Source organism: Mauremys reevesii, linkage group 2 (genome assembly GCF_016161935.1).
Source record: "Mauremys reevesii isolate NIE-2019 linkage group 2, ASM1616193v1, whole genome shotgun sequence".
In the NCBI taxonomy this organism is placed as follows: domain Eukaryota; kingdom Metazoa; phylum Chordata; order Testudines; family Geoemydidae; genus Mauremys; species Mauremys reevesii.
In genome coordinates this window covers 12,088,643-12,111,777 of record NC_052624.1, presented here as the reverse complement: position 1 = coordinate 12,111,777, position 23,135 = coordinate 12,088,643, and the positions used below count along the sequence as shown (strand labels likewise).

At 40.5% G+C, this 23,135-nt stretch overlaps 2 protein-coding genes across 3 annotated transcripts in view; both read right to left on the bottom strand.

The window, feature by feature from the left end:
• The window catches only part of VILL (villin like), a 91,710-nt gene extending 91,278 nt beyond the window's left edge, over positions 1 to 432 (bottom strand). Inside the window, exon 1 of the mRNA XM_039527915.1 lies at positions 389 to 432. The gene's annotated coding sequence lies outside the window, so the exon portion shown is untranslated. The remainder of the gene's footprint in view (positions 1 to 388) is intronic.
• A 1,482-nt stretch (positions 433 to 1,914) lies between these two features.
• CTDSPL (CTD small phosphatase like) overlaps positions 1,915 to 23,135 on the bottom strand; it is a 125,373-nt gene continuing 104,152 nt past the window's right edge. For both annotated transcript variants that reach the window (XM_039525643.1, XM_039525642.1), the window contains 3 exons: positions 10,490 to 10,582; positions 8,545 to 8,730; positions 1,915 to 6,507 (listed from right to left, as the gene is read on the bottom strand). In XM_039525643.1, the coding sequence (XP_039381577.1) occupies positions 6,382 to 6,507; positions 8,545 to 8,730; positions 10,490 to 10,582 (405 nt within the window). In that variant the 3' untranslated portion in view covers positions 1,915 to 6,381. The remainder of the gene's footprint in view (positions 6,508 to 8,544; positions 8,731 to 10,489; positions 10,583 to 23,135) is intronic.

The window sequence follows — 23,135 nt, the reverse complement described above, 5'->3', positions numbered from 1 at the left end:
CTCAACACATGTATGGCGGAAATGCTTCTGGATCAAGGGTGAATCACCCATCAGTCTTCAAGTAGGGCCCAGTCCAGGACTGCAAGAATATATATTTTTTAAACCAGGTAACATGGAACACGCAAGCAGTTCTGTGCGCTCCATATAAATACTCCATATCTCTTTGTCCAGCATTTGCGTAAATTAAATCTGGATGACATTTATATAGACCACCAAAATCAGAGAGGTAGTAAAGACCCGTCGATGACAGAGCAACACAGATTAGAGCTGTGGATGATACAAGCAGCACAGGTTCAAACAGTGTGTCTGTGAGGGATTTTACCAAGCAAACATAGCCATCACCATAAAGCAAATTCAGAATATTATCTAAATACTGCCCAAATCTTACCTTTTCATTGTAACTAAATGCTGAAGATGTGCAGGGAAAGTGTGTGATCTGGAACATAGGCATTGCCACACAGATCATGCCAGTGCTCTCACTCCATAGGTCACTAACAGGGGCTGGTACATATTCTTCAGAGGAAGGTGTGAGAAACGCTGCAGTAGGTTGTTCAAGGACTACCTGCCCGCCAAAACAGTTTCCTTCCAATTCCCATTAGAGGTTGTCTCAAACCCTGAAAGAAGGAGGGTTTATATTTGCACTAGCTGGAAAAAGTCTGATGAAACTTTTTTGGGGGTCAGAATTTGCAGATTTGTCGAAATCAAAATGTTTCGCAGAGACCGCTCAATTTTGATGAAGTTCCAGTGGAACCCAGGCAAGGTTTTGACAGAACTCTACCTCCATGGCTCCATGCCTTCCTGGGGAGCATTTTTTAAATTTGGGGGTTTTGTTCGGAATCAAAATGAAATATTGAACTCCTCAAAGAAATGGAATTTCCTATCTCCGCACACATCTAGTTTATATTCCTTCCCAAACGCTTTCTTGTTCTTTTCATATTTACTGTAAGAACTTTGGATGTTCTTGTTACCTGAATCAACATCTAATCCTTTTCTGAATCTTGCTAAGCTCCGGGCTCAATGATTGGAAGAGGAGATCATCTCTTCCCTAAGAATTGGTCCTAAGAAACGTGTGAGGAAACATTTTAAACCCTGGCATAACAGTGTTAACATCAGGAGCGTTATTCTGCACACATGAGCTAAAGTTCTTGATTTTAAACACAAGTCATTTTGTACACAGTAAAGTGAAAAAGTCGGAGGAAAAATAAAATCAATCTATAAAATTTAAAAAAAACTTACCATACAGACAGGGATGTCAAATGGCTACAGAAATGAACCAGGAGTCAGGAAAACAGGGTTCTATTCCTAATCGCAGTTGCTTGCTGTGTAACCTTGGGTAAGCTACCTAACCTGTGTATGCTTAAGAGTTTAAAATGTTAATACGTACCACCGAAGCTGTACACACTTTCTTTGGAGGAAAGGTTCTACAGAAAGTTACTGTTTCTAATGAATCAGAGTAGATTGTTCAACCAGATACAGTACATAATTTAATGAGATTTTTCTTAAACTATGGCAAATATTATAAAACAGCCAAATTATTCAGGCAGCCAAATTGAGAGTCCTCCAAAAATAAGTTACATCTTTAAGACCTGAACAAGTTATAGTATGATCTCATACAAGAGATCTAAATAGCAGGAACATCTGCCGGAGTCACCAGCAATTTATTCAGTAGAGTTCATCAGCTCTTGTCTGCACAAGCAGGTGTCAGGGTATTCTGTAAGAACTACTATACATGCTTTAAAAAAAAAAAAGGGGGGGGGGGAGCGAAATGGTGGTGAATGATTCTACCAATCTACAGAGAAACCACACACAGAGGAATAAAGACCCTGACAGAAGAGAAAAATGATCAGTACTGAAGGGGAAGTGGCAATAAGAGGACAGAATTTTTCTCAGAGAAGTATTACATGCACAAGTATCTAAATTGTTAAAAACTTTTATTTGTGACAGTAAAGAAACCATTCAATACCTGATTGACAACACTTCTCTCGCCTCAAAACACTCACACTGTATATGTAGTGTTTCTCAAGTATTGCTGGATTGTTCATTGCATTAAAGTGTAAACAGCTCCATTATTAGACAAACAAGCAACATGTCCATTGCTTACTATTCTTAAGTTCCCAGAAGAATTTTAACAAAAAGCCAGACAGCTGGATTGTTACAATAAAATGTGAACAGAAAACTAACAGCTCATTTTGCATAGTTAGCCTATAGAATTTCAAGCAATTCCCCAACCCAAGTCTCACCTGCCCTCCTCACCACACAAAGGCCTACATCACAGCACCTTTGAAATCAGAGGCACAAACATTTTTTTCTTTTACAATAGGGCTGTGCGGTTCTGTGTTTTATTAGTAAAAAAATTCTGTAAAACATAGGATTGTGTGTGTTTGTAAATTATATCGCTACAGACTTTTTACATTGAAATTTCAAAGCGGCAAACCCAGTACAAGCGAGTGTAATTTAGAGATTTTATTGTCCCCCGACCACTCTAATCAAAATCATACCGTGATAAAGTGACTGAACACACTGATAACCAAGCTCTTCAGGCGACAGGTTTCTTCCATGTATAACTTCACTGTTTTTAAAAAAAGAAATTAAAGGTAAAAACAAGAAACAGTTGGTTTTTTTCCCCAAAGCTACCTAAATGAATACAGTAGTATTGTACATTTGCTAAAATCTTCCATTCAAAACTTCCTGGTGTTTAACAAATATTCTGCGCACAGCCCTAGTTTACAGATGGCAATTTAATCATAACATTTTAGTTGAATTTCAAGAATTTATGGCACTCTGCCTTACTTTTTAAATTAAAATATATATCTATCTATCTATATATATCCCTATGCAGGCAAATAAACTTTTTTTTAATCCAACATAGAAAGGACAACAGAACTTCGGGTCAGGTAGCATTTTTTTAGCTGAACTGAATGATCCACTGGGAAAGACTTTTTAATAGTATTGCAATAATATCTGGGAATTATAATTGAAAGATGGGGTTTATAACAGTCATGGTGACCCACATGCAGCATGCACTACTGCACTTGTAAATATGGAAGAACTTTGGGAAATAATTTGATTTTGTTTTGATTTTCAAAATCTCATTTAATTAAAGTAAAACCAAAATAATCATATTGCAATTTTTACAAACATTCTACTACTTCTTCTGGCATTATGTTTAGAACTATATTGCTTTGTTAAAATCTAGGTGCTTCAAATATATATAGCTATATATAAACCAAAAGATCTCATAAAAATCTGGATTTTTTTAAGTGTGGGAAAATAAAGTGCAAAAAAGGTATATATGATAGTTGCTCACATACTATAAAAAATCCAAACACTTAGGAAACCCAAAACTTGATCTTAAACAACCACCCCATTTGATGTCAGAAGGAATCAGGTATTATCCAAAAATATTCTCACATTCTAGAGTGAAATTTACCATGATTAGAACTCAAACAAAAATCATATATAAAATGCACTTACAATATTAGCATGGATCAGAAATATTACTATGTTATACCCCTGATTTTGTCATTTTTGAGAGCTGCGTGTTATTTTGTATGCTTTATCAGTTGAAATTATAAAGCCCATTTTTTCTGGAACTTTTTGGATTACAAAAGCCCAAACAGCATTAAAACTGTACAGAAACAACATAAAGACAGTGATTGTGTAGTATTAGTCGTTAAAATGGTTTCAGATGTGGGAACAGAAGTTCAGTTGTCCATTACATGTTGATTTCAAAACAATACAAGTCACTTTAATATCAACATTCATTCACATACATTTAAGGCAACTGGGTTCATGAAATCACTGCTTTTATAAATGTGAACAGCTAATGACATGGTTTGTCTTATCTATAACAGATCACAACTGTCTAAATGGTAATGTCTCATGAAGGGGTTATTCACTGTCTAATTGGTAAGACTGTTTGGTCTAATACTTGTATGAAAATCTTTGAATTTTTTTCAGCCATTCTCATCACACCTGCACAATAAACTACAACCTGAATACTTCCCTGCAGACTGTATCTGAGGCACAGAGGTCACAAATACAGTTAAAAATACTGCTCAGAGAACAACTTTTTGGCAGTTTATGGTTTCATTACTCTGTATTAAAAAACAAAACTAAAGATCTTAAATTGAACGCAAATTTAATGGACTAACCAGAATCCATACGTCCTTCAAAACCATCCAGATTTTTTTTTTAAATGGTCAGAATTTAGTTCTGGCATAGAAACATACAGTACTAAGGTAATGACAACTGGTAAGAGAACAAAAAAGTGATGCCGTACAGACTCAAATGTCATGGTACTGCTTAGAACACCCTCACTGAGAAACACTGTGAGCACAGTGCAAAGCTGCACTGCAAAGAGACAAATCCTCTCTCAGTCTTATACTGCCCCTGTGATAATCTATTCCAGGCCTGTGTAGGCTGGCCCACCCTTTTAGGAATCAATTTATTAAGATGCTTAGTAAATGTTTTAGCCAAGGATGACAATCCAGGTCAGCTTCTTGTAATTCCTATTGGCCATACCTGTAAAAAGGCAACTTGTATCTATCCTGCGGCATTTGACAGTAGGCTAATTAGAGCACCAAATTATTAGTTTAACTTTGCTTGATGCCTGCCAAATATGGCTAATTTGTCTGACTAGATTTCTACTGGTGCAAAAATGGTTAAAAGGTGACCCAGGAAAGGAAAAAAAGGGCTGTGCCTTTTTGCTTCAAAAGGCTTAAAAAGAAAAAAGTTACATGTGTTTTTAACATCAGAAATTCAGGACTTTCTACCCTGGATGAAGAACTAGTGTAATTATGACATCACAAATGAATGAAAATCAAGTGAACTGAGAAGACAGGATTTTTAGTGAGATTTTTATATTGTTTTTAACATCCTAAGTTAAACACCTATTTAACTCCAAAGCCTGAAGAGTACATTAGAGAAAGGAATTCTGAGTTAAACACACCTCCAGCAGGGGTAATATGGCTCCCAATCTGCATCTGAGACTCTCAACAAGTGTTCAGCAAAAACCAGGAAAGATCAGTTAACATTCCTGACATTTCTAAGGAAAAACACAAGCAGGAAAAAAAAAGCCCCACTTTAAAATAAACTGGGCTCATACCTCCATTTTGCTTCTTTATGGTGCATAAAGGAGCAAAAGGCATTTTGCAAAGTCCTTTGCAGGTCACCTTTAACTGAGTTATCTGGTATGTCATATACCACAAGTTTACTACATAAGGGTGGGGTATATCACCTGCATTTCATTTATTGCCCAAATTTGCAGCTTACAGCAAATGTTTTTGTAGCGCAGGCACAGTGGCAAAGAACAGTATAACAGCCGATGGTCAACTCCATTTGGTGAGTATACAGTAGCAACAATTAAGAGAAAAAATACTCTTAACAGCTCAGCATGCATCCAGCTTACCCAGATGGGTTTTTGTAAGAAAAGAATTTAGATCAATAAATAGATTCTCCCTCCTTTCCCCCCAATATAATGGGTTTCTCATTATGATGTTTTAAAAAATTGGACAGCATGGCAGTTGTGCGCAAGCAGAGATAATAGAACTTGATCCATCTAACATAAAAGGTGCTTGAGATCTATTTCCCACCACATTTTCCCAGTTCTATCATACCCTAATACCCAAACAACTGCAGATATGTTCAAACCATGTCCAAAATGAGTAAGACCATAGTAACACAAACCTGTAACCAAAATCACCCCTCCCCAAACTCCTAAACCTTCTGAGCATGACAAAATGTAATTAATACAACTTAACATCACCATGGAGACAGGACCCCAGCATATTTGTTTCAACTTTTTCCTTTGTTACCATATATTACAGTGCTCTATAAAAAAATTCCTTTTTCCTTTTTAAAGCGTTTAGACAATACAAGACTAAAAGATGTCTGGAAATACACCTCATACAAAATGAATTTTTATCTTAAAATAACATTCAAAAAGGCACTTCATTCTGTAAGAAAAAAATTCAGAGTCAGGTCAACTGCTCTAAGCAGAGGGTGAAACTGTCTGCATAGTGGGAAGGGGAGAAATTTGACTGCTGAAATACAACAAGCTTCTTTTTTTGGCATGTTTTAAGAAAAGCTGATCCAGGAAAACGTGTCCACTTACGAAAGTCATTAAAAGAGTCCCATTTAAAATAGCTTCTTTTTTTCTTTTTTAAAAAAGTAGTCTGAACACGTGACCTTAGGATGTCAGGCTTCTGAAGGCTTACTAGCATCACTCATGATTGTCCTTCGTGTACAATGTAACAGGAAGATCAAGAGTAGCACTTCTGACAGGAGCAGCCTCCTCAGAGCTTAGTTTGAAAGAGTTGTGAGAGATGGAGAAAGAGTCTGTAGCAACTGCTATCAACCAGCAGCAGTCAGATTTAAGGGCTACCTGTTGCAAAGTTTGTGAAGCATACTGTAAACTTCTTCCTCTCTGCTTAGTCCTTCAAAGAAAGGAATAAGATCTAGCAGCTCTGTGTCCGTCATGTCATCAAACCAGGACTGCACAGGCACCTGAAACGGAGAAAGAGAAGAATAGAAGAGGCTTTGCTATATCAAGAACACATGCACAATTTCCATCTACCTCAGAATATTAGCTTACAGCACCTACTGGCAGGCATCCTACCTGCAGCTAATGACCATGATAAAGAAAAAGTTACTCACCTGTAACTGAGGTTCAAGTACATTGCCAGTTCAGACCCACATTCCTTAAGATAAACTTGCACACCCACATCAAGACTGGAACCTCTGGAAAGCTAATTGCAGACTCTTTCCAGATGTGGAATGTTCCAAGCAAGGTTACATGAGGCACATCTCCCCTTCAATGTCTTCTGCCTCCTTAGAATCCAGAATAGCCTGAAGTAGGGTGCAGACTATGACTCTACACCGATAATCTAGTTGGAAAAACTCCAATTACAGGTGAGTCTCTCTTCTTTCTCCTTAGAGTACTGTCAATATAGATGCCTATGCATGGATCAAGAAACCCTTATGGAAGTGTAATTGAGGAGGAAATATTTGAACAATAAATACCCAGCTGTTCTGTACTGTATATCAGATTTTGAGGAAAGGTTCAGAGAATAATGCTCCATAAAGGTGTAGAGTGGGATCTAGGGAAGAATTTTGTGTATTACCGCTATGGGATCTTACTGAAGTAATGCATTAGAGTCTGCTTTGGAGCTAGTCTCATTCTCTGGTCCTTCAGAGACTGGAATTGCCACTAGCTTATAGTGCTTTTCCACACAGGATTTAATGACTCAGATAACTTCTTAGCACTGGATTTTATAACATCAAAAAGTGATCTGGAGCTGGCTTTGATTTTTAACCATTAGCATGGATTAGATTTGAGGCTTCTGATCCTTGCATGCAGAGCTGGTAAACTGAAGCCTGATGTGGCACTAAACAGGTAAGGTCTCTCACTCAAGCATCAGGATTTGAGGGCCTGAGTTCAGAAATTCGATGTTTTAAGAAGCTTTCCTTAAACCTTCACTTTTTACCATATCAGCTAAAAGCTACACTAAATCTAACAACTGACAATAAAATAATCCTCAAAAACAAAGAAAATGCCTGACGAGCAACTTAATGTTTCAAGGGAACTAGAGGGAGCCCCAGATTGCTAGGTGACTAGCAAGTGAAGTGTATGCGTGAGAGTGGTGGTTGATGGAGAGGTTTCTGTTTGTGCAACTCCCAACTGCAAAAGCTTTCCAATGGGTTCCAGGCTTCATGTGAATTGCACATCCCAAGACCAAGGATCTCTACTCTCAATCTCCAAAGGGAAATATGAAGAAATTCCTTGAGTGAGAAATATCTGTATTACTGGCATTTATACTACCACCAAAACCCACTCTTTTCCCTTTGCTTTATTTCTAAAGTTGGACAAGCTGGTTGACTAGTATTCCTAATCACAGAATGACCCATAACAGAAATTCTAATTAGCAGATAAGGAAAGGAAGGTTAGGAAGCCGCATCAGGTCTGCCAATTCTCCCCAAATACAATCTTAATTCACAATAAAGGAAAACATATAAATAAAAAACACAAAGACAGGTATTCAATTTGTGCCAGTAAAAATAGTTATTAGCTTGTCTATTAAAATAACTTCACTCATATGAAACCAAGTCAGAGAACCCACAGCAGTTCAAATAAGCCCCTCTTACTGTAATCACCATTAAACAAATAAACATAGTTTTAAGGTTTTTGGGTGAATATCCTCCTTCTAACAGCCTGTACCGGGAGCGGTTATAAGGACATCACACAGTTTGGTGTTTTTCTGCACAATTAGCAGTCTCTTCAGAAGATGCCCAAAGCTAAAAACTGAAGGAAAGCTGGACATGAGAAAGATGAATTGGCAGAGTAGTGTGGAGAAGCCTGGCTTATATCTAACTATGTGATAGCTAGCACTAGAACCTGATCTTCTACTTAACATTTCAGAGAAGGATGATGCTGTTGACGCTAGTTAACACTTCGAAAATAAATTTGAGTACTTAATATTGTTGAATGTGGAATCTTGACCATGGAAGACCAAAGAGAGAAAGTTATTCCTTGGGACTACTTACTGCATTTTCAGGATGGAAGATGTAAGACGCAGGAGAGTTATCCACTATAATAACTTTACTCAGCTCTCTTCCCAGTCGACTCAGATCCTTCACATAATTTCCTCTGTGGAAAACACAGGATTCTCTGAAGAGTCTTGCCCTGAACACACCCCAGCGATCCAACAAGTCTGCTACTGGATCCGCATACTTAAAGACAGAAGTTAATATGATTCAGAAGTTAAAAAAACTGAAATTTCATGCCTGTAGGTACAGCAATGTTTCCTAGAACTAAACATTAAGGACAAATAAAAGGGACAATTATAGAACTACAATCTGCTTTGCTTCATCTTTTTTTCCTTAACATTAATGTTATGTGCTAGCAAAGCTACAATTGGTAATAAATTGGTAACTGGACTGCAGTACAGTTATCTTTCAGAAAGAAAATAACTTGCACTGTAAAGCTTGCTATGATTTACTAATTATCTTAACACATCTCAATACGGGCTCTTTACATTTGTCCTTTAACACCTACAAGCTGATGAGTTCAGAGATCTCACTTAACACTACTGTAAAAATGCATGAAAAAGTAATGGTAAACCTAGAGCACACGATGCCACTTCTGCAGCTACTCGTACCGAGTTCAATTCCATGTACCTGTGAAGTCAAGGATAATGGAGGAGGCATCTGACTTTGCCTAATTTATGATGTGCCTTTGTCAATAATGCATGTTGACGTGTGATGTCAGCAAGGGATCTGAAGATCCCCAAAACATGCACACTCCAGCCATGAGCGGATAGGCAAAAATATCTAATAAAAATATCCATTTGTAACATTCCTTTGAATAATGCCAACACAGATATCACACCTCACAGATAATGCAAGTACCATAGCACATAATGGCAAGAATTTTGACTCAAGAATTGATAGTAATGGCCCAAAAGGGTGGGAGGGGAGAGTCACCTAGATAGGAAACCAAATTGTAAGACCGGATATCCTTGACAATTACAATTAGCACAACTTCTTTGAAAGATATGAGTGATCATTTGATGGGACTTTTCTAAATTGAACAACAAGCAAAATAGATCTTGCTGTCAATAAACCTTTCCTTTTATTAAGGCTGTTTCAAGAGAACTAGTGCAAATCCCCTGCTTTGGGGCTTTTAGAACTTGACTGGACACAATATTGGAAAAAACACACAATCCTGCACTGACAAGGAGATGAACTAGATGATTTAACAGGTCTTTCCCACTTCTAGAGTCTATGGAAAGCCACAAAAAGTTTAGAATTTAACTTACGTTACTAAACCAAAGATATTTAAATAAAATTAATTTTAAAAAATTACCAATCAACTGATTTCACTTCAAAATCAAAACCACAAATACAAATCCACCGGAAATATTGAAGAACTAAAGCTGCACTGTCCACTACAAAACTACTTACATAAGATGCTATTTCACCAAAGCTAAAAGGGCACAAAATATTGCTTTTCAGATGCTAAATAGATCAAGCTTTATGAAGAGCATGTAATAGTCTCAACCAAAATTATAACTGCACAGCCACATCTCAGACATCTGTGTCCTACGTTTTCTGCACCAAAGTACTTTCTGAACTATTGGCTGATTACACAGCTAAGATATAGCCCAGCTTTAATATACTGCTTCATGTGGTACACTATTTGTTCTAATTTCCCACTATAACCATGGTAACTTGTAAGCCTTTCATATTGGCATCATGAGCAATGCATGGAGGCTACATTATGAGACAAGCCCATATGTGATATTGTTACCATGGAAACACTTACCCACACACTAGCAGACAAAGTACACACTGTCAGGCAAAGAAGCAGAAAAGGGGAAAAATTAAGATCATACCGAGTGAGGAAAACAATCATCCACAGAAAACCCAACCAAAATGTCCACTAACCAGCATTAAAAATACTAAACAGAAGGAAGAGGCGACGACAAACCTTGGCTAGACTGGCTGTGAAGAGTACACACTCAAAGAGCTCTCCCATCCTCTGGAGAAACTCATCCACATGTGGTCGTTTCAATACATAGACCTGAAATGACAGTAAGTGTTTAGGTGAAATGAAGCTTAAGCCAAAAGGTCTGGAGTTAGCCTAAAATTGGTAGGCAGAACTAATATGTGACACAGGAGGCTCAGGTGAAGGAAAAGGCTGATATAAGACAAAGCATAATATTAAATAATGAAATATTTGAACATATGTACTTGATAGCTCCATGCTGACTGCACACTGGTAATACTGTGTCCTGCTGGAAAGATACATTGAATCACAGAATATCAGGGTTGGCAGGGACCTCAGGAGATCATCTAGTCCAACCCCCTGCTCAAAGCAGGACCAATCCCCAGACAGATTTTTGCCCCAAATCCCTAAATGGCCCCCTCAAGGATTTACAACCCTGGGTTTAACAGGCCAATGCTCAAACCACTGAGCTATCCCTCCCCCCTTAAAACTGAAAAGACAGACAGATATGTAATGGGGCACCAAAGCAATAAGAACTGTGTCCCCCATTTTTAAAGATATTTAGACATTGCTAGGCTCAGTGTTACATCTGTCTAATTTAGGAGACTAAATCTCATTTTCAAAAGAGATTTAGGCACTTGGGAGCCAAAATCCCATTGACAGTTGATTAGATTTAGGTTCCTAAGTACCTAAATCCCTTTTGAAAATGAGACCTAGGCTCCTAAATCAGTTAGGCATTGCTGATCATAGCAACTCCTGAATACCTTTAAAAATCTGGGCCTGAGCGCCGGTAAGTAGCATGCCTCTTTGATGCTTATGTTTCTTCAATTCTTGAAGATTTCTTGAATTCTTGAGAGGAAACAACATCTGAGGGAAAGTTTTATCTTGTGTTGGGAGGAGTTTTGAAATGTATTGACTTCTTCCTTTTCTTCTGTCAATAAAATACTTCTCTTCAAATGTTGTTTCTGGAAGTTAAACAACATACTGTATTGCTGCTTTTTATTGATTTTCCAAACCCATTAATAAAATATAAGCTTTTGCCGCTTCAATGGAGGAATGAATTTCCAGTGTATATTTTGAGTTGTACTGGGCATGTAAAAACCCTTCAGTTGAGGCTTTGTCATAAATACAGTAAATCTTCTGGGTTTTCCTCCTTTCAGGCAGCAGTAGCTCCAGCAAAGGAGCCATGCTGTCATTTTGCAGCAAGAACCAGTTGTTTATTGCAATTGATATGGCTACTAAATTTGTTAAGCACCGACAATGTGTTTGGTGTTCATATAAAATACCTAGATAAAGCCAGTCCCTATCCAGGAAGTTTACAATAGGGTAAAAACAATAACCAATTGGCAGGATGCGGGGGAGGGGAGAGTTAAATGTTTACTTTAAACAATTATGTTATTTATCTTGCTTGCTACCATTTGATAAAGGTTCTTGATGGAACTGAATTAGCAATTCCCATTTTAAGAAGAAATCTACAATGCTGAAATTCTCTTAAATACAAAAGCCTGGTAAATTAAATAGGTTTCTCTATCATAAGGTAAAACATGCAAAACTGAACTGGTTTAATGCCTTGTGTGTTATTTAAGGGAGTTTTACTGGCTAATATATTATTTTCATTAGGTTAACAGTGATATTAAAAGGCAAAAGTGCAGTGAGCCCATACATATACACAGTGAAAGAGAAAGCTATGGAAACACCAGTTGGAACTTCATAATGTAAAAATTAAAAGCAGTTAGTAAGGGAAAAGAAGGGACATTGCATCATAAAGGCTTAAACAAGGGGTGGACAAACTTTTTGGCCTGAGGGCCACATCGGGGTTCCAAAAGTGTATGGAGGGCAGGTGTAGTGTATTAAATTGCTCCACGTAGGAATGTGCTACTGGGAGGTCCTGGGGGACAGTCAGGGGACCGGGAACAGGTGCAGTTGGATAGGCATAGGAGTCCCGGGTGGGGGGGACCTGTAAGGGGGCAGGGGTGTGGACGGGGTCAGGGCAGTCAGGGGACAGGGAGTGGGGGGGATTGGATGGGATGGGGTCCTGGGGAGGCTGTTAGGGGTGGGGGGGTCCCGGGAGGGGGCAGTCAGGGGACAAAGAGCGGGAGGGGGGGTTGGATGGGTCAGGAGTTCTGAGGGGGCAGTCAGGGGGTGGGAAATGAGAGGGGGCAGGGGCCAGGCTGTTTGGGGAGGGCAGTACTCCGGGCGGGCAGGGCTGTGCACTCCGGTGGGTCAAAGCAAGTTCAATATAACACAGTTTTTCACCTGTAACATGGTAAGATTTTTTGGCTCCCAAGGACAGCATTATATCGAGGTAGAAGTGTACATGGACCTCAAACCAGTTTGCTGGATTAGATTATTATTCTTATTACATCGGAACTGAACTTTACTTTTGCCACCTGAGCTGGCTCTCAGTACATTCACACTTGGAAGTGGAGGACAATTTGTAGCCTGGTTTTCATTTTGATGCCCTATTTTTTAATATTACCGTGGCAAATTAAGTGTACAATAGATTATATTAGAAACAGGTTTATTAAACTGTTGCTCTCTTTTCCCAGGTAACTGCACTATAGTTTCTTGGATTTCAATAGGAGTGTGGCAAATAAGTCTCTCTCCCCTTTTACGATAACCATTAGTTTTTCATTAAAAGCTGGACTCACTGAGAGATACTTTGACTAGGGTTTACCTTCCAAATGCAACTTTTACAACACAGAGGTAAGAAGTGCAGCTTCACAAACTCAATCATTCATAATGCATCTTTTAACAATTTGCTTCCCTTCTGTTGACCCAAGAAACCATACACAACCAAGTGTGGCAACAGTGGGAGAAGCACTCCATCAATTTAAGTTTATTCCTTTGCTTCTGGTCTTCAGGACAGTAAATCAGTTAAGGCCAGACAAAAGAAATAGAAAATAGCAAGTCACATTACTCATCAACTGTTTGTAAACATTCAAGCTCTAAATTCTTTAGCTTTATATCATCCTCCTCCCTTAGGTACACAACAGCCCCAAATATGTGAGAATTCCCTTCTCAGTGTACTGAAACCATCTACAGTAGAACCTCAAAGATACAAACACCAGAGTTACTGACCAGTCAACCTGACACCATGTGAAAATGGAAGTAACCAATCAGACAGCAAAGACACGCCCCCCCCCCAAAAGGGGGGGTGTCAAGTACTGCACTGTGCCTGCATTGCCTCTTATAGGTAGGCACATCTGGGCTACTTGTCCCCACCCCCATGGCAGCCACAGCAGAGCAGGAGCAGCGCTGGGGTCTGCGCAGCTTTCATTGCCACCCACCCCCTCCGCTGAGAGGGGAACACATACCCTTCCCCATCTCTCTCTCTCACTCACTCACGGAGGAGGACAAGCTTGCAAACTCATGTCAGGGCTGAGTAGGGAGCTCAGCTGCTGCTGAATACTGGCCTAGAGTATCACCTGCCGGATCTGGAGCCCGAACTGTGCTTTGTTCAGAGTTGGGAACATTTCAGAGTTACAGACACCCTCCATTCCTGAGGTGTCTGTAATTCTGAGGTTCTACTGTATCCACAGATGAGAAGTTCTGTGCCTTGTTAATGCCTTTTCTTTTTAACAGTCACAACACAAAGAATCCCCCATCTCCACTCACTAGGTTACAAAAGTGTTTCCTCCTGTGGACTATGATTACGAAATCCAACCCAGGCATTTAAACTGTGGGTACCTGCAATATAACATGTTCTCCCGTATGCCAAAGCAGCCATAGAAAAAGCAGAACGCCTACAAGGAGTGGAAGATAGGAGGGATCAGCAAGGAAAGCTACCTTATTGAGGTCAGAACATGTAGGGATAAAGTGAGAAAGGCCAAAACCCATGTGGAGCTGGACCTTGCAAAGGGAATTAAAACCAATAGTAAAAGGTTCTATAGCCATATAAATAAAAAGAAAACAAAGAAAGAAGAAGTGGGACCGCTAAACACTGAGGATGGAGTGGAGGTTAAGGATAATCTAGGCATGGCCCAATATCTAAAACAAATACTTGGCCTCAGTCTTTAACGAGGCTAATGAGGAGCTTAGGGATAATGGTAGGATGACAAATGGGAATGAGGATATGGAGGTAGATATTACCACATCCGAGGTAGAAGCTAAACTCGAACAGCTTAATGGGATGAAATCGGGAGGGCCCAGATAATCTTCATCCAAGAATATTAAAAGAACTGGCACATGAAATTGCAAGCCCATTAGCAAGAATTTTTAATGAATCAGTAAACTCGGGTTGTACCGTACGACTGGAGAATTGCTAATACAGTTCCTATTTTTAAGAAAGGGAAAAAATGTGATCTGAGTAGCTATAGGCCTGTTAGTTTAACATCTGTAGTATGCAACGTCTTGGAAAAAATTTTGAAGGAGAAAGTAGTTAAGGACACTGAGGTCAATGGTAATTGGGACAAAATACGACATGGTTTTATAAAAGGTAGATCGTGCCAAACCAACCTGATCTCCTTCTTTGAGAAGGTAACAGATTTTTTAGACAAAGGAAATGCAGTGGATCTAATTTACCTCGATTTCAGAAAGGCATTTGATACAGTTCCACATGGGGAATTATTAGTGAAATTGGAAAAGATGGGGATCAATATGAAAATTGAAAGGTGGATAAGGAACTGGTTAAAGGGGAGACTACTACGGGTCATACTGAAAGGTGAACTGTCAGGCTGGAAGGAGGTTACTAGTGGAGTTCCTCAGGGATTGGTTTTGGGACCAATCTTATTTAATCTTTTTATTACTGACCTTGGCACAAAAAGTGGGAATGTGCTAAAAGTCTGCGGATGACACAAAGCTGGGAGATATTGCTAACACAGAGAAGGACCGGGATATCACACAGGAAGATCTGGATGACCTTGTAAACTAGAGTAATAGAAATAGGATGAAATTTAATAGTGAAAAGTGCAAGGTCATGCATTTAGGGATTAATAACAAGAATTTTAGTTATAAATTGGGGACACATCAGTTGGAACTAACAGAGGAGGAGAAGGACCTCGGAGTATTGGTTGATCACAGGATGACTATGAGCCGCCAATGTGATATGGCCGTTAAAAAACCTAATGCGGTTTTAGGATGCATCAGGCGAGGTATTTCCAGCAAAGATAAGGAGGAGTTAATACCGTTATACAAGGCACTGGTGAGACCTCATCTGGAATACTGTGTGCAGTTCTGGTCTCCCATGTTTAAGAAGGATGAATTCAAACTGGAACAGGTACAGAGAAGGGCTACTAGGATGATCCGAGGAATGGAAAACCTGTCTTATAAAAGAAGGCTCAAAGAGCTTGGCCTGTTTAGCCGAACCAAAAGAAGGTTATGGGGGGATATGATTGCTCTTTATAAATATATCAGAGGGATAAATATCAGGGAGGGAGAGGAATTATTTAAGCTTAGTACCAATGTGGACAGAAGAACAAATGGATATAAACCAGACACTAGGAAGTTTAGACTTGAAATTAGACGAAGGTTTCTAACCATTAGAGGAGTGAAGTTCTGGAACAGCCTTCCAAGGGGAGTAGTGGGGGCAAAAGACATATGTGGCTTCAAGACTAAGCTTGATAAGTTTATGGAAGGGATGGTATGATGGGATAGCCTAATTTTGGCAATTAATTCATCTTTGATTATTAGCAGGTAAACAGGCCCAATGATCTGTGATGGGTTGTTAGATGGGGTGGGATTTGAGTTACTACAGAGAATTCTTCCCTGGGTGCTGGCTGGTGAGTCTTGACCAGATGCTCAGGGTTTAACTGATCGCCATATTTGGGGTGAGGAAGGAATTTTCCTCCAGGAAAGATTGGCAGAGGCCCTGGAGGTTTTTCGCCTTCCGCTGCAGCATGGGGCACGGCTCACTTGCTGGAGGATTCTCTGCACCTTGAGGTCTTTAAACCACGATTTAAGGACTTCAATAACTCAGACATAGGTTAGGGGTTTGTTACAGGAGTGGGTGAGTGAGATTCTGTGACCTGCGTTGTGCAGATCAGACTGGATGACCATAATGGTCCCTTCTGACCTTAAGTCTATGAATCTATGAATCTAACCTACAGTAAAACTGCATTTCTTGTATACAAACTCACTGATAAAGGTTGGTTGAAATAGAAATACAGTTTGAAATCAGTTTTTATGTTTCCTTTGCAGGGTTTCTGTGGCAGCCAGCAGGTAGTTGACCTGAACTGGAACAAGGCAGTGTCACTCTAAGTGAAGCAGCATCACATTATGACATGGGACTCCAGGCCTTCTCATGCCTCCCTAGTTCAGTTTCTTCTCTTTTTAATGCCACCTGGGCACCTGCCACTAGATTTTCTCCTCATCACTAATTCAGATGCCCGTTTATATGTGTGAGGTTCTTAGTACATGCTACAGAACCACTTCTAATTTCTGGATAAGGCCTACCCGTTTCCTGCTTGCACACGCACACTTCCTCCAACAGTGGAATGTTTTTCTAAACAAGGTTTCTGAGTGCTTAGTGGGGAGGGGGCTGGGGGAGAGGAGGCATTCCCCTATAGAAGATGCTTTCTGAAAAGTTGCCACCAGGTGTTAGGTTGACCAGCTGTCCAGTTTCAATCAGAACACCCAGTCGAAAAGGGACCCAGGCGGCTCTGGTCAGCACCACCGACTGGGCCGTTAAACAGGGGCAGCTGTAGCCATTTCGCCGCCCCAAGGACGGCGGCACGTGCCTGCGGATGCTCCACCAAAGCCGCGGGACCAGCGGACCCTCCGCAGGGGCGCCTGCAGGAGGTCCACCGGAGCCGCCTGCCGCCCTCCCGACGACCAGCAGAGCGCCCCCCGCGGCATGCCGCTCCAAGCACATGCTTGGTGTGCTGGGGCCTGGAGCCGCCCCTGCCGTTAAAGGTCTGGTCAGTGCTGCTGCGGTGCTAAGGCAGGCTAGTCCCTACCTGTCCTGGCACCGTGCTGTGCTCCGGAAGTGGCCAGCAGGTTCTGCTCCTAGGTGGGGGGAAGGAGCAGAGGGCCATGGAGCTCTGCATGCTGCCCCTGCCCTGAGCACCGGTTCCCGGCCAATGGGAGCTGGGGGGAGGGGTGCCTGCAGTGGGCAAGAGCAAACCTCCTGCCCTCCCTGCCTATTAGTGTCGGACCCGCTGGCCGCTTCCGAGGCATGCACAATGCGGTGTCAGGACAGGCAAGTAGCCTGCCTTAGGCCCCCTGCTGCGCCGCTGACCGAGCCCCAAGATAAGCCCACAACCCAGCCCTGAGCCCCAACCCCCTGCCCTGATCTCCCCCAAACCCAGAGCCCCCTCCTGCACGCTAAAGCCCTCATCTCTGGCCCCAACCCAGAGCTTGCACCTGCAGCCCAGATCCCATCCCACACCCTGAACCCCTCACCCCTTCCTGCACCCCAACCCCTTGCCTCAACCCGCAGCCCCCTCCTGCATCCCAAACCCCTCATCCCCAGCCCCCGCCCCCGAGCCTGCACCTCCAGCTGGAGCCCTCAACCCCTCCTTCACCCCAAGTGCCTGCCCCAGCCCAGTGAAAGTGAGAGAGGGTGGGGGAGAGCGAGCCACCGAGGGAGGGGGGAATATAGTGAAGGGGGGGGCCTCATGGAAGGGACAGGGCTAGGGTATTCAATTTTGTGCCATTAGAAAGCTGGCAACCCTATCAGGTGATGGTAGCAACTGCAAGTGTGTTGGTAATCCTCAACTACAAAATCCCTTGGTCTACTTCACATAAACCTTTTCTCCATTTGACAGTGCAGTTCTTTTCTCTCTGCCTCCTCACATTCTCATTTAGTGTGTTATTTTCTTTGCTTCATTAGTTACTGGACTTGAATCGCAATGCTGCATGCTTATTTGTGGCTTGGCTTTTTTCTGTTATATGATGTCTTCAGTTCAAGTCTCTAGACTGACTGACTCCTGGCTTTTCTCTCAGATTTACATACTGTCTTCAGGGGAGGGAAAAAAACATTTCTTTCATATCTGTACTTCTTGAGCTGCATGTTTTGCTAATTACCACTCTATTCTGGTAACTGTTTAAAGGAATATCATCACTTTTTATTAACCTTCGCTTGGATATTAACATTTAAAAGGTATTTCCAGGCTTTAGGCAAGGTCTTACAATACTGCATATATTTGTCAGTTTTTAGTTTAGAACTGTTATACATGGCATAACCCAAATTAAGTGCAACTGTTTTAGAGTATATTTACAGATAAGTTTTCTCTGTCATATGAAAGCATCAATTTTGAAGAATAAAATATTTGTAAACAGAAGAGCAAGCTTTATTGTAATGCAGGAATAGGACCATATAGTAAGTTTTTAAAACATTAGTTTTAGAATTTGGGAATCTTCATGCAATAGCAGAACACTCTGACCAAGACAACTCAAGCACCGGTAATCTTCATTTCACTGGGTATGCATTTCCTATTAACAGAAAGGGGGGGAAATAATGTGGATTCTTGAGTCTTCACATATCTGGTCCACTTTGTCATGGTTGCCTCCCAGTGCAAGTAACCAAGAATAGGCCAATTAGATTGTACACAGCCTATCCTGGATTACTTGAACCAGGTCACAGCCTTTTCCAGGAGAATAATTGAGGAACTCAGTCCTTTACGAAGAGAAAGTCTGTATTTAAAGTTGTTCCCCACTGAAAAAAAATAATCACATACAGTATTCTAAATAAACTTCCAAAACACTTCTTATTTTCATTGGCTAAAAATTATTTTTTCTTTATTAATATACTGTTAAAACACGGAACAACCAATAGCCTTGTTCACTACAAAGTATGGCAACTTTAGATCAAAGTCCTAGTAAGGAACAAGAACTCAGTCCAAAACCAGGCCAAATCAAACTGTTGCTTGCTGCCCTTTCTGATCCTAAACACTCAAGTGTAAGACATGAATCAAGTTAGGTAAAGCAACCTGGATAATGGACAAAGAACTACCTATACTAAGGATCCTTATACTCATCATATGGGGGGATGAGTATAAGGGGCTGTGTCAGTGTCAACAGTTTCTTCTACAGAGAGTGTATAAAGTAAGTAAGTAAGTTATCAAAAGCTACCATACAGTATTGTCAAGCACACAGAACATTCCAAAGAGCAAGTCCAAACTTCTGAGTCACTTCATTTAAAATGTTATCTACCTTTTACTAGCCAACTGAGTAGAGCCTACTGATGCTCTTGGGCACTAGAATTTAAACCTTCTAATGCATGGCTTCTCAACCTTGGTGTCACAACCACCTGGTCCTTCCCATGCTATTAAACCGGAAGTGAGTTACAGAGAAGAGATGGTCCTGGTATGGAAAATGTCAAAGTTGCAGTATGGAAAAGGTTGAGAAACAACGATTTATTGTATTGTGTGGGCCCATCTCAAGCCTTGATAAACCTCCTCAAAACAAACTTAATGATAGGGTGACCAGATGAGATGAAGAAAATATCAGGACAAATATCAGGGGGAGAGAGGGAATGTCCGCTGGAGGAGGGGGGGAAAAAAAAAAAGCCAAGTGCTGCCAGTGGAGCGAAATGTCAGGACAAATTGCATCCTGACCAAAGATCAGCTGGGATGCAAGACAACCACCCAAATATCGGGACGGTCCTGATTTTATCAGGACATCTGGTCACCTTACTTAATGAATTCGAACAAATATGTTTTGTTGACCTTGATTTCTGATGAATAATTTGGTAGGGCACAAGATTACTTTCATTTGCTCTCTCACTTGGAGGGCCAGAAATTTTGGTGACTAGACACTAGAGAAAAGGACCATGCTATTATCTAGACAGTACAGCATCTGCTTGGATTGGAGTGGTACTCCATTTGTTCCCATAAACATGCTATGGTCTGTGCCACCAACAGGATAATTAAGCTCTTAGTGTGTCACTTGGAGATTACAATGTAAAGAAAACAACAGCTTGCTAGATGTGTTATATTGCTATACTTTCCAAGAGAATTCAAGGTATTTCATAGCCAAATGCACATTAATACGTTATATACTGATATTTAAAGAAAATCAGTCTGGAGCCTGACCTAGGGGACCCTATGATGGAAGAGGGTATGTCTACATTGCAATTAAAAACCTGAGGCTGGCCCCTGCAAGCTGACTCAGGTTTGTGGGGTTTGGGCTAAGTGACTGTTTCACTGCAGGGTAGACTTCTGGGCTCAGACTGGAGACCAGGGTCTAGGACTCTTTGAGGTGGGAGGTCCCCAGAGCTCAGGCTGCAGCACAAGCCTGGAAGTCTACCCTGCAATGAAACAGCCCCTTAGCCCAAGCCCGAGTCAGCTGGCAGGGGCCAGCTGTGAATTATTAATTGTAGTTTAAACATACGCAGAGGGTCCCAGAGCTAGGGCCCAAGCCTAAGCATCTGCACTGCAATTTTATAGCCCAAGTTAGCTGTCATGGGCCAGCCACAGGTGTTTAACTGCAGTGTAGACATACCCAAAGTTGCATTTTTGTGCTGTAATTTTCTGAAGTGCCCTATCTGAGACACATTGCATGTCTTTCAAAAACAGAGCCCTTGAGTGTAAGCTCAGGCTTTTTCAGACAACCTGCTGCTTTACAAAGTTCAACTGCTTTCTGACACGGCAGATTTAACTATTGTTTGTATAACTTCATAACATTTCAGAGCTTCTGTCTTATTTAAAATGGGTATAAAATACTTCTCAATTGTTCAATGATCTTTCTGTTTTAAGGAGTTTATACATAATACAAGGATGGCCGATTCGGACAAATAACTAAGGAACCACCTGGGGAAATTCTATGGCCTGTGCTATGCAAGAGGTCACACTAGATCATAAAAGTCCCTCTCATCCAGCCTTGACATCTATTAATCTGATTCCCCGCCCCCCCCCTAAAATATTACTAGATAGACTGCTAGGGTGTCCCCTTCCACTGCTAGCCCCATCAAGTTCACCCTCCCCATTGAGGCAAGTAGGTGGCTCTCCCCTCCCCCCAGATCTCAAATGCTTTACAATTCATTTTTTAACAAATCTGTTAAGAATGGAAGTATTATCCCCATCTTACAAATGAAGAAATGGAAATTCACAGTGTTTAAAATTACTTGCCCAATATAACAGGAAGTCTCCGGAAGGGACAATTACCCTTCATATTATTTATCATACACATGAAAAAAACCTCCACCCTCTGGACGCAGTTTTTCAGAACTGTACATGCATTCACCAGATCTTAGTGCTTAACTGCAGTAAGCTATTGCAGAAGTTGGAAGGTCTGTAGTGAATGAAGATGGGGACTGAACAGGCACCCTTAATTCTTGTATTTCTTTATTTCTGAGTGTTTGATTTTCAAACTTAACATTCTTTTAATGTAGTTTGTGTTTTGGTATGTAATATTAATTGATATAATGGATACATACATATGTAGTGCCATCAAATTGTGCAATGTATGAGACTCTGATCTTATTGTTAACCTACTATGTTTCCGCCTATTGTTTGTCACATTCACTCCTGACATCTTGCTTCAAAATTAGACTGTATACTCTTGGGGCAGCTGTCTACCTGTGTATTTGTACAGCTCCTGGCACAATGAAATCCTAATCCTTATGTGGGCCTTTGGACATGATCACAACACAAAAAAAATAAAAAACCCCAGAAAATAAATATACATACTCCTGTCCCTTGTAAGTGAATGTAGTGCTGATGAAAGATTAATAATCCTAAGAACTGAAGCTCTCCACCACAGAACAGGCATACAATCACTGCTGGCAGAGGGACCACCATTCTAAAGGATATTTCAGTCCTTTGCCCATTTAATCTTTGGCCTCTAAGAAGTTTAACAAGTGTATCAAGTGGTGACAATTGTGTGGATAATTTTTGCAATGTATACATTTTCATTTCAGGAATCAGACTAAGATTACCACCTTATTTTAGAGGCTACTGAACAGTCTTCAGATAAGTAGTGACACAACAATATTTGTGCAGGCAATAACTAAACTGATTACTCAAGACTGCTTGCAGTGGTGTTGTAACCATGTTGTCTCTACTATCCTGGGACCAAGGTGGGTGAGGTAATATCTTTTATTGGACCAAATTCTGCTGGTGAAAGAGATGAGCTTTCGAGCTACACAGAGCTCTTCAGGTTGAATTATACTTTATATATATATATATATATATATATACACACACACACACATACACACACACACACAACTAAATTATACACAGCTAAGAAATGTAATTAGTTATTTTTACAATCTAGCATATAACCTACTCTAACCAACAAAAGGTATTTTAACCAATTAGCAGGCTCAATTCATCAGAATATTAGGATCCAAGTTTATAGTACCTAGTGCAGGCCAGTTTTAATAAAAACTGCAATATTTGAGCTTGTCTGGAGGGAGAAACTTATGACTATTATTTATGTGGGCCAAGATTTTCAAAAGTGATTCTGAGTGCCTCCGTTTTTGGATGCCCAATCTGAGATACCTTTAAAGGGGCCTGATTTTCAGAAAGTACATGTTCACCATGTTTTGAAAATCAATCTCACTTAAGGTGTCTGAAGTAGAAGTCCCAAAAACGGAGGTACCAAAATCACTAGTCACTTTTGAAAATGTTTTCCATATTATCCTAAATGGACTAGGCACTTGAAAGACATAGGAGACTACAAGGAACCCTGACTTGAAGAGCTTAAAATCTAAATACAGACCAAAGGTGAAAGGCGAGAGGAA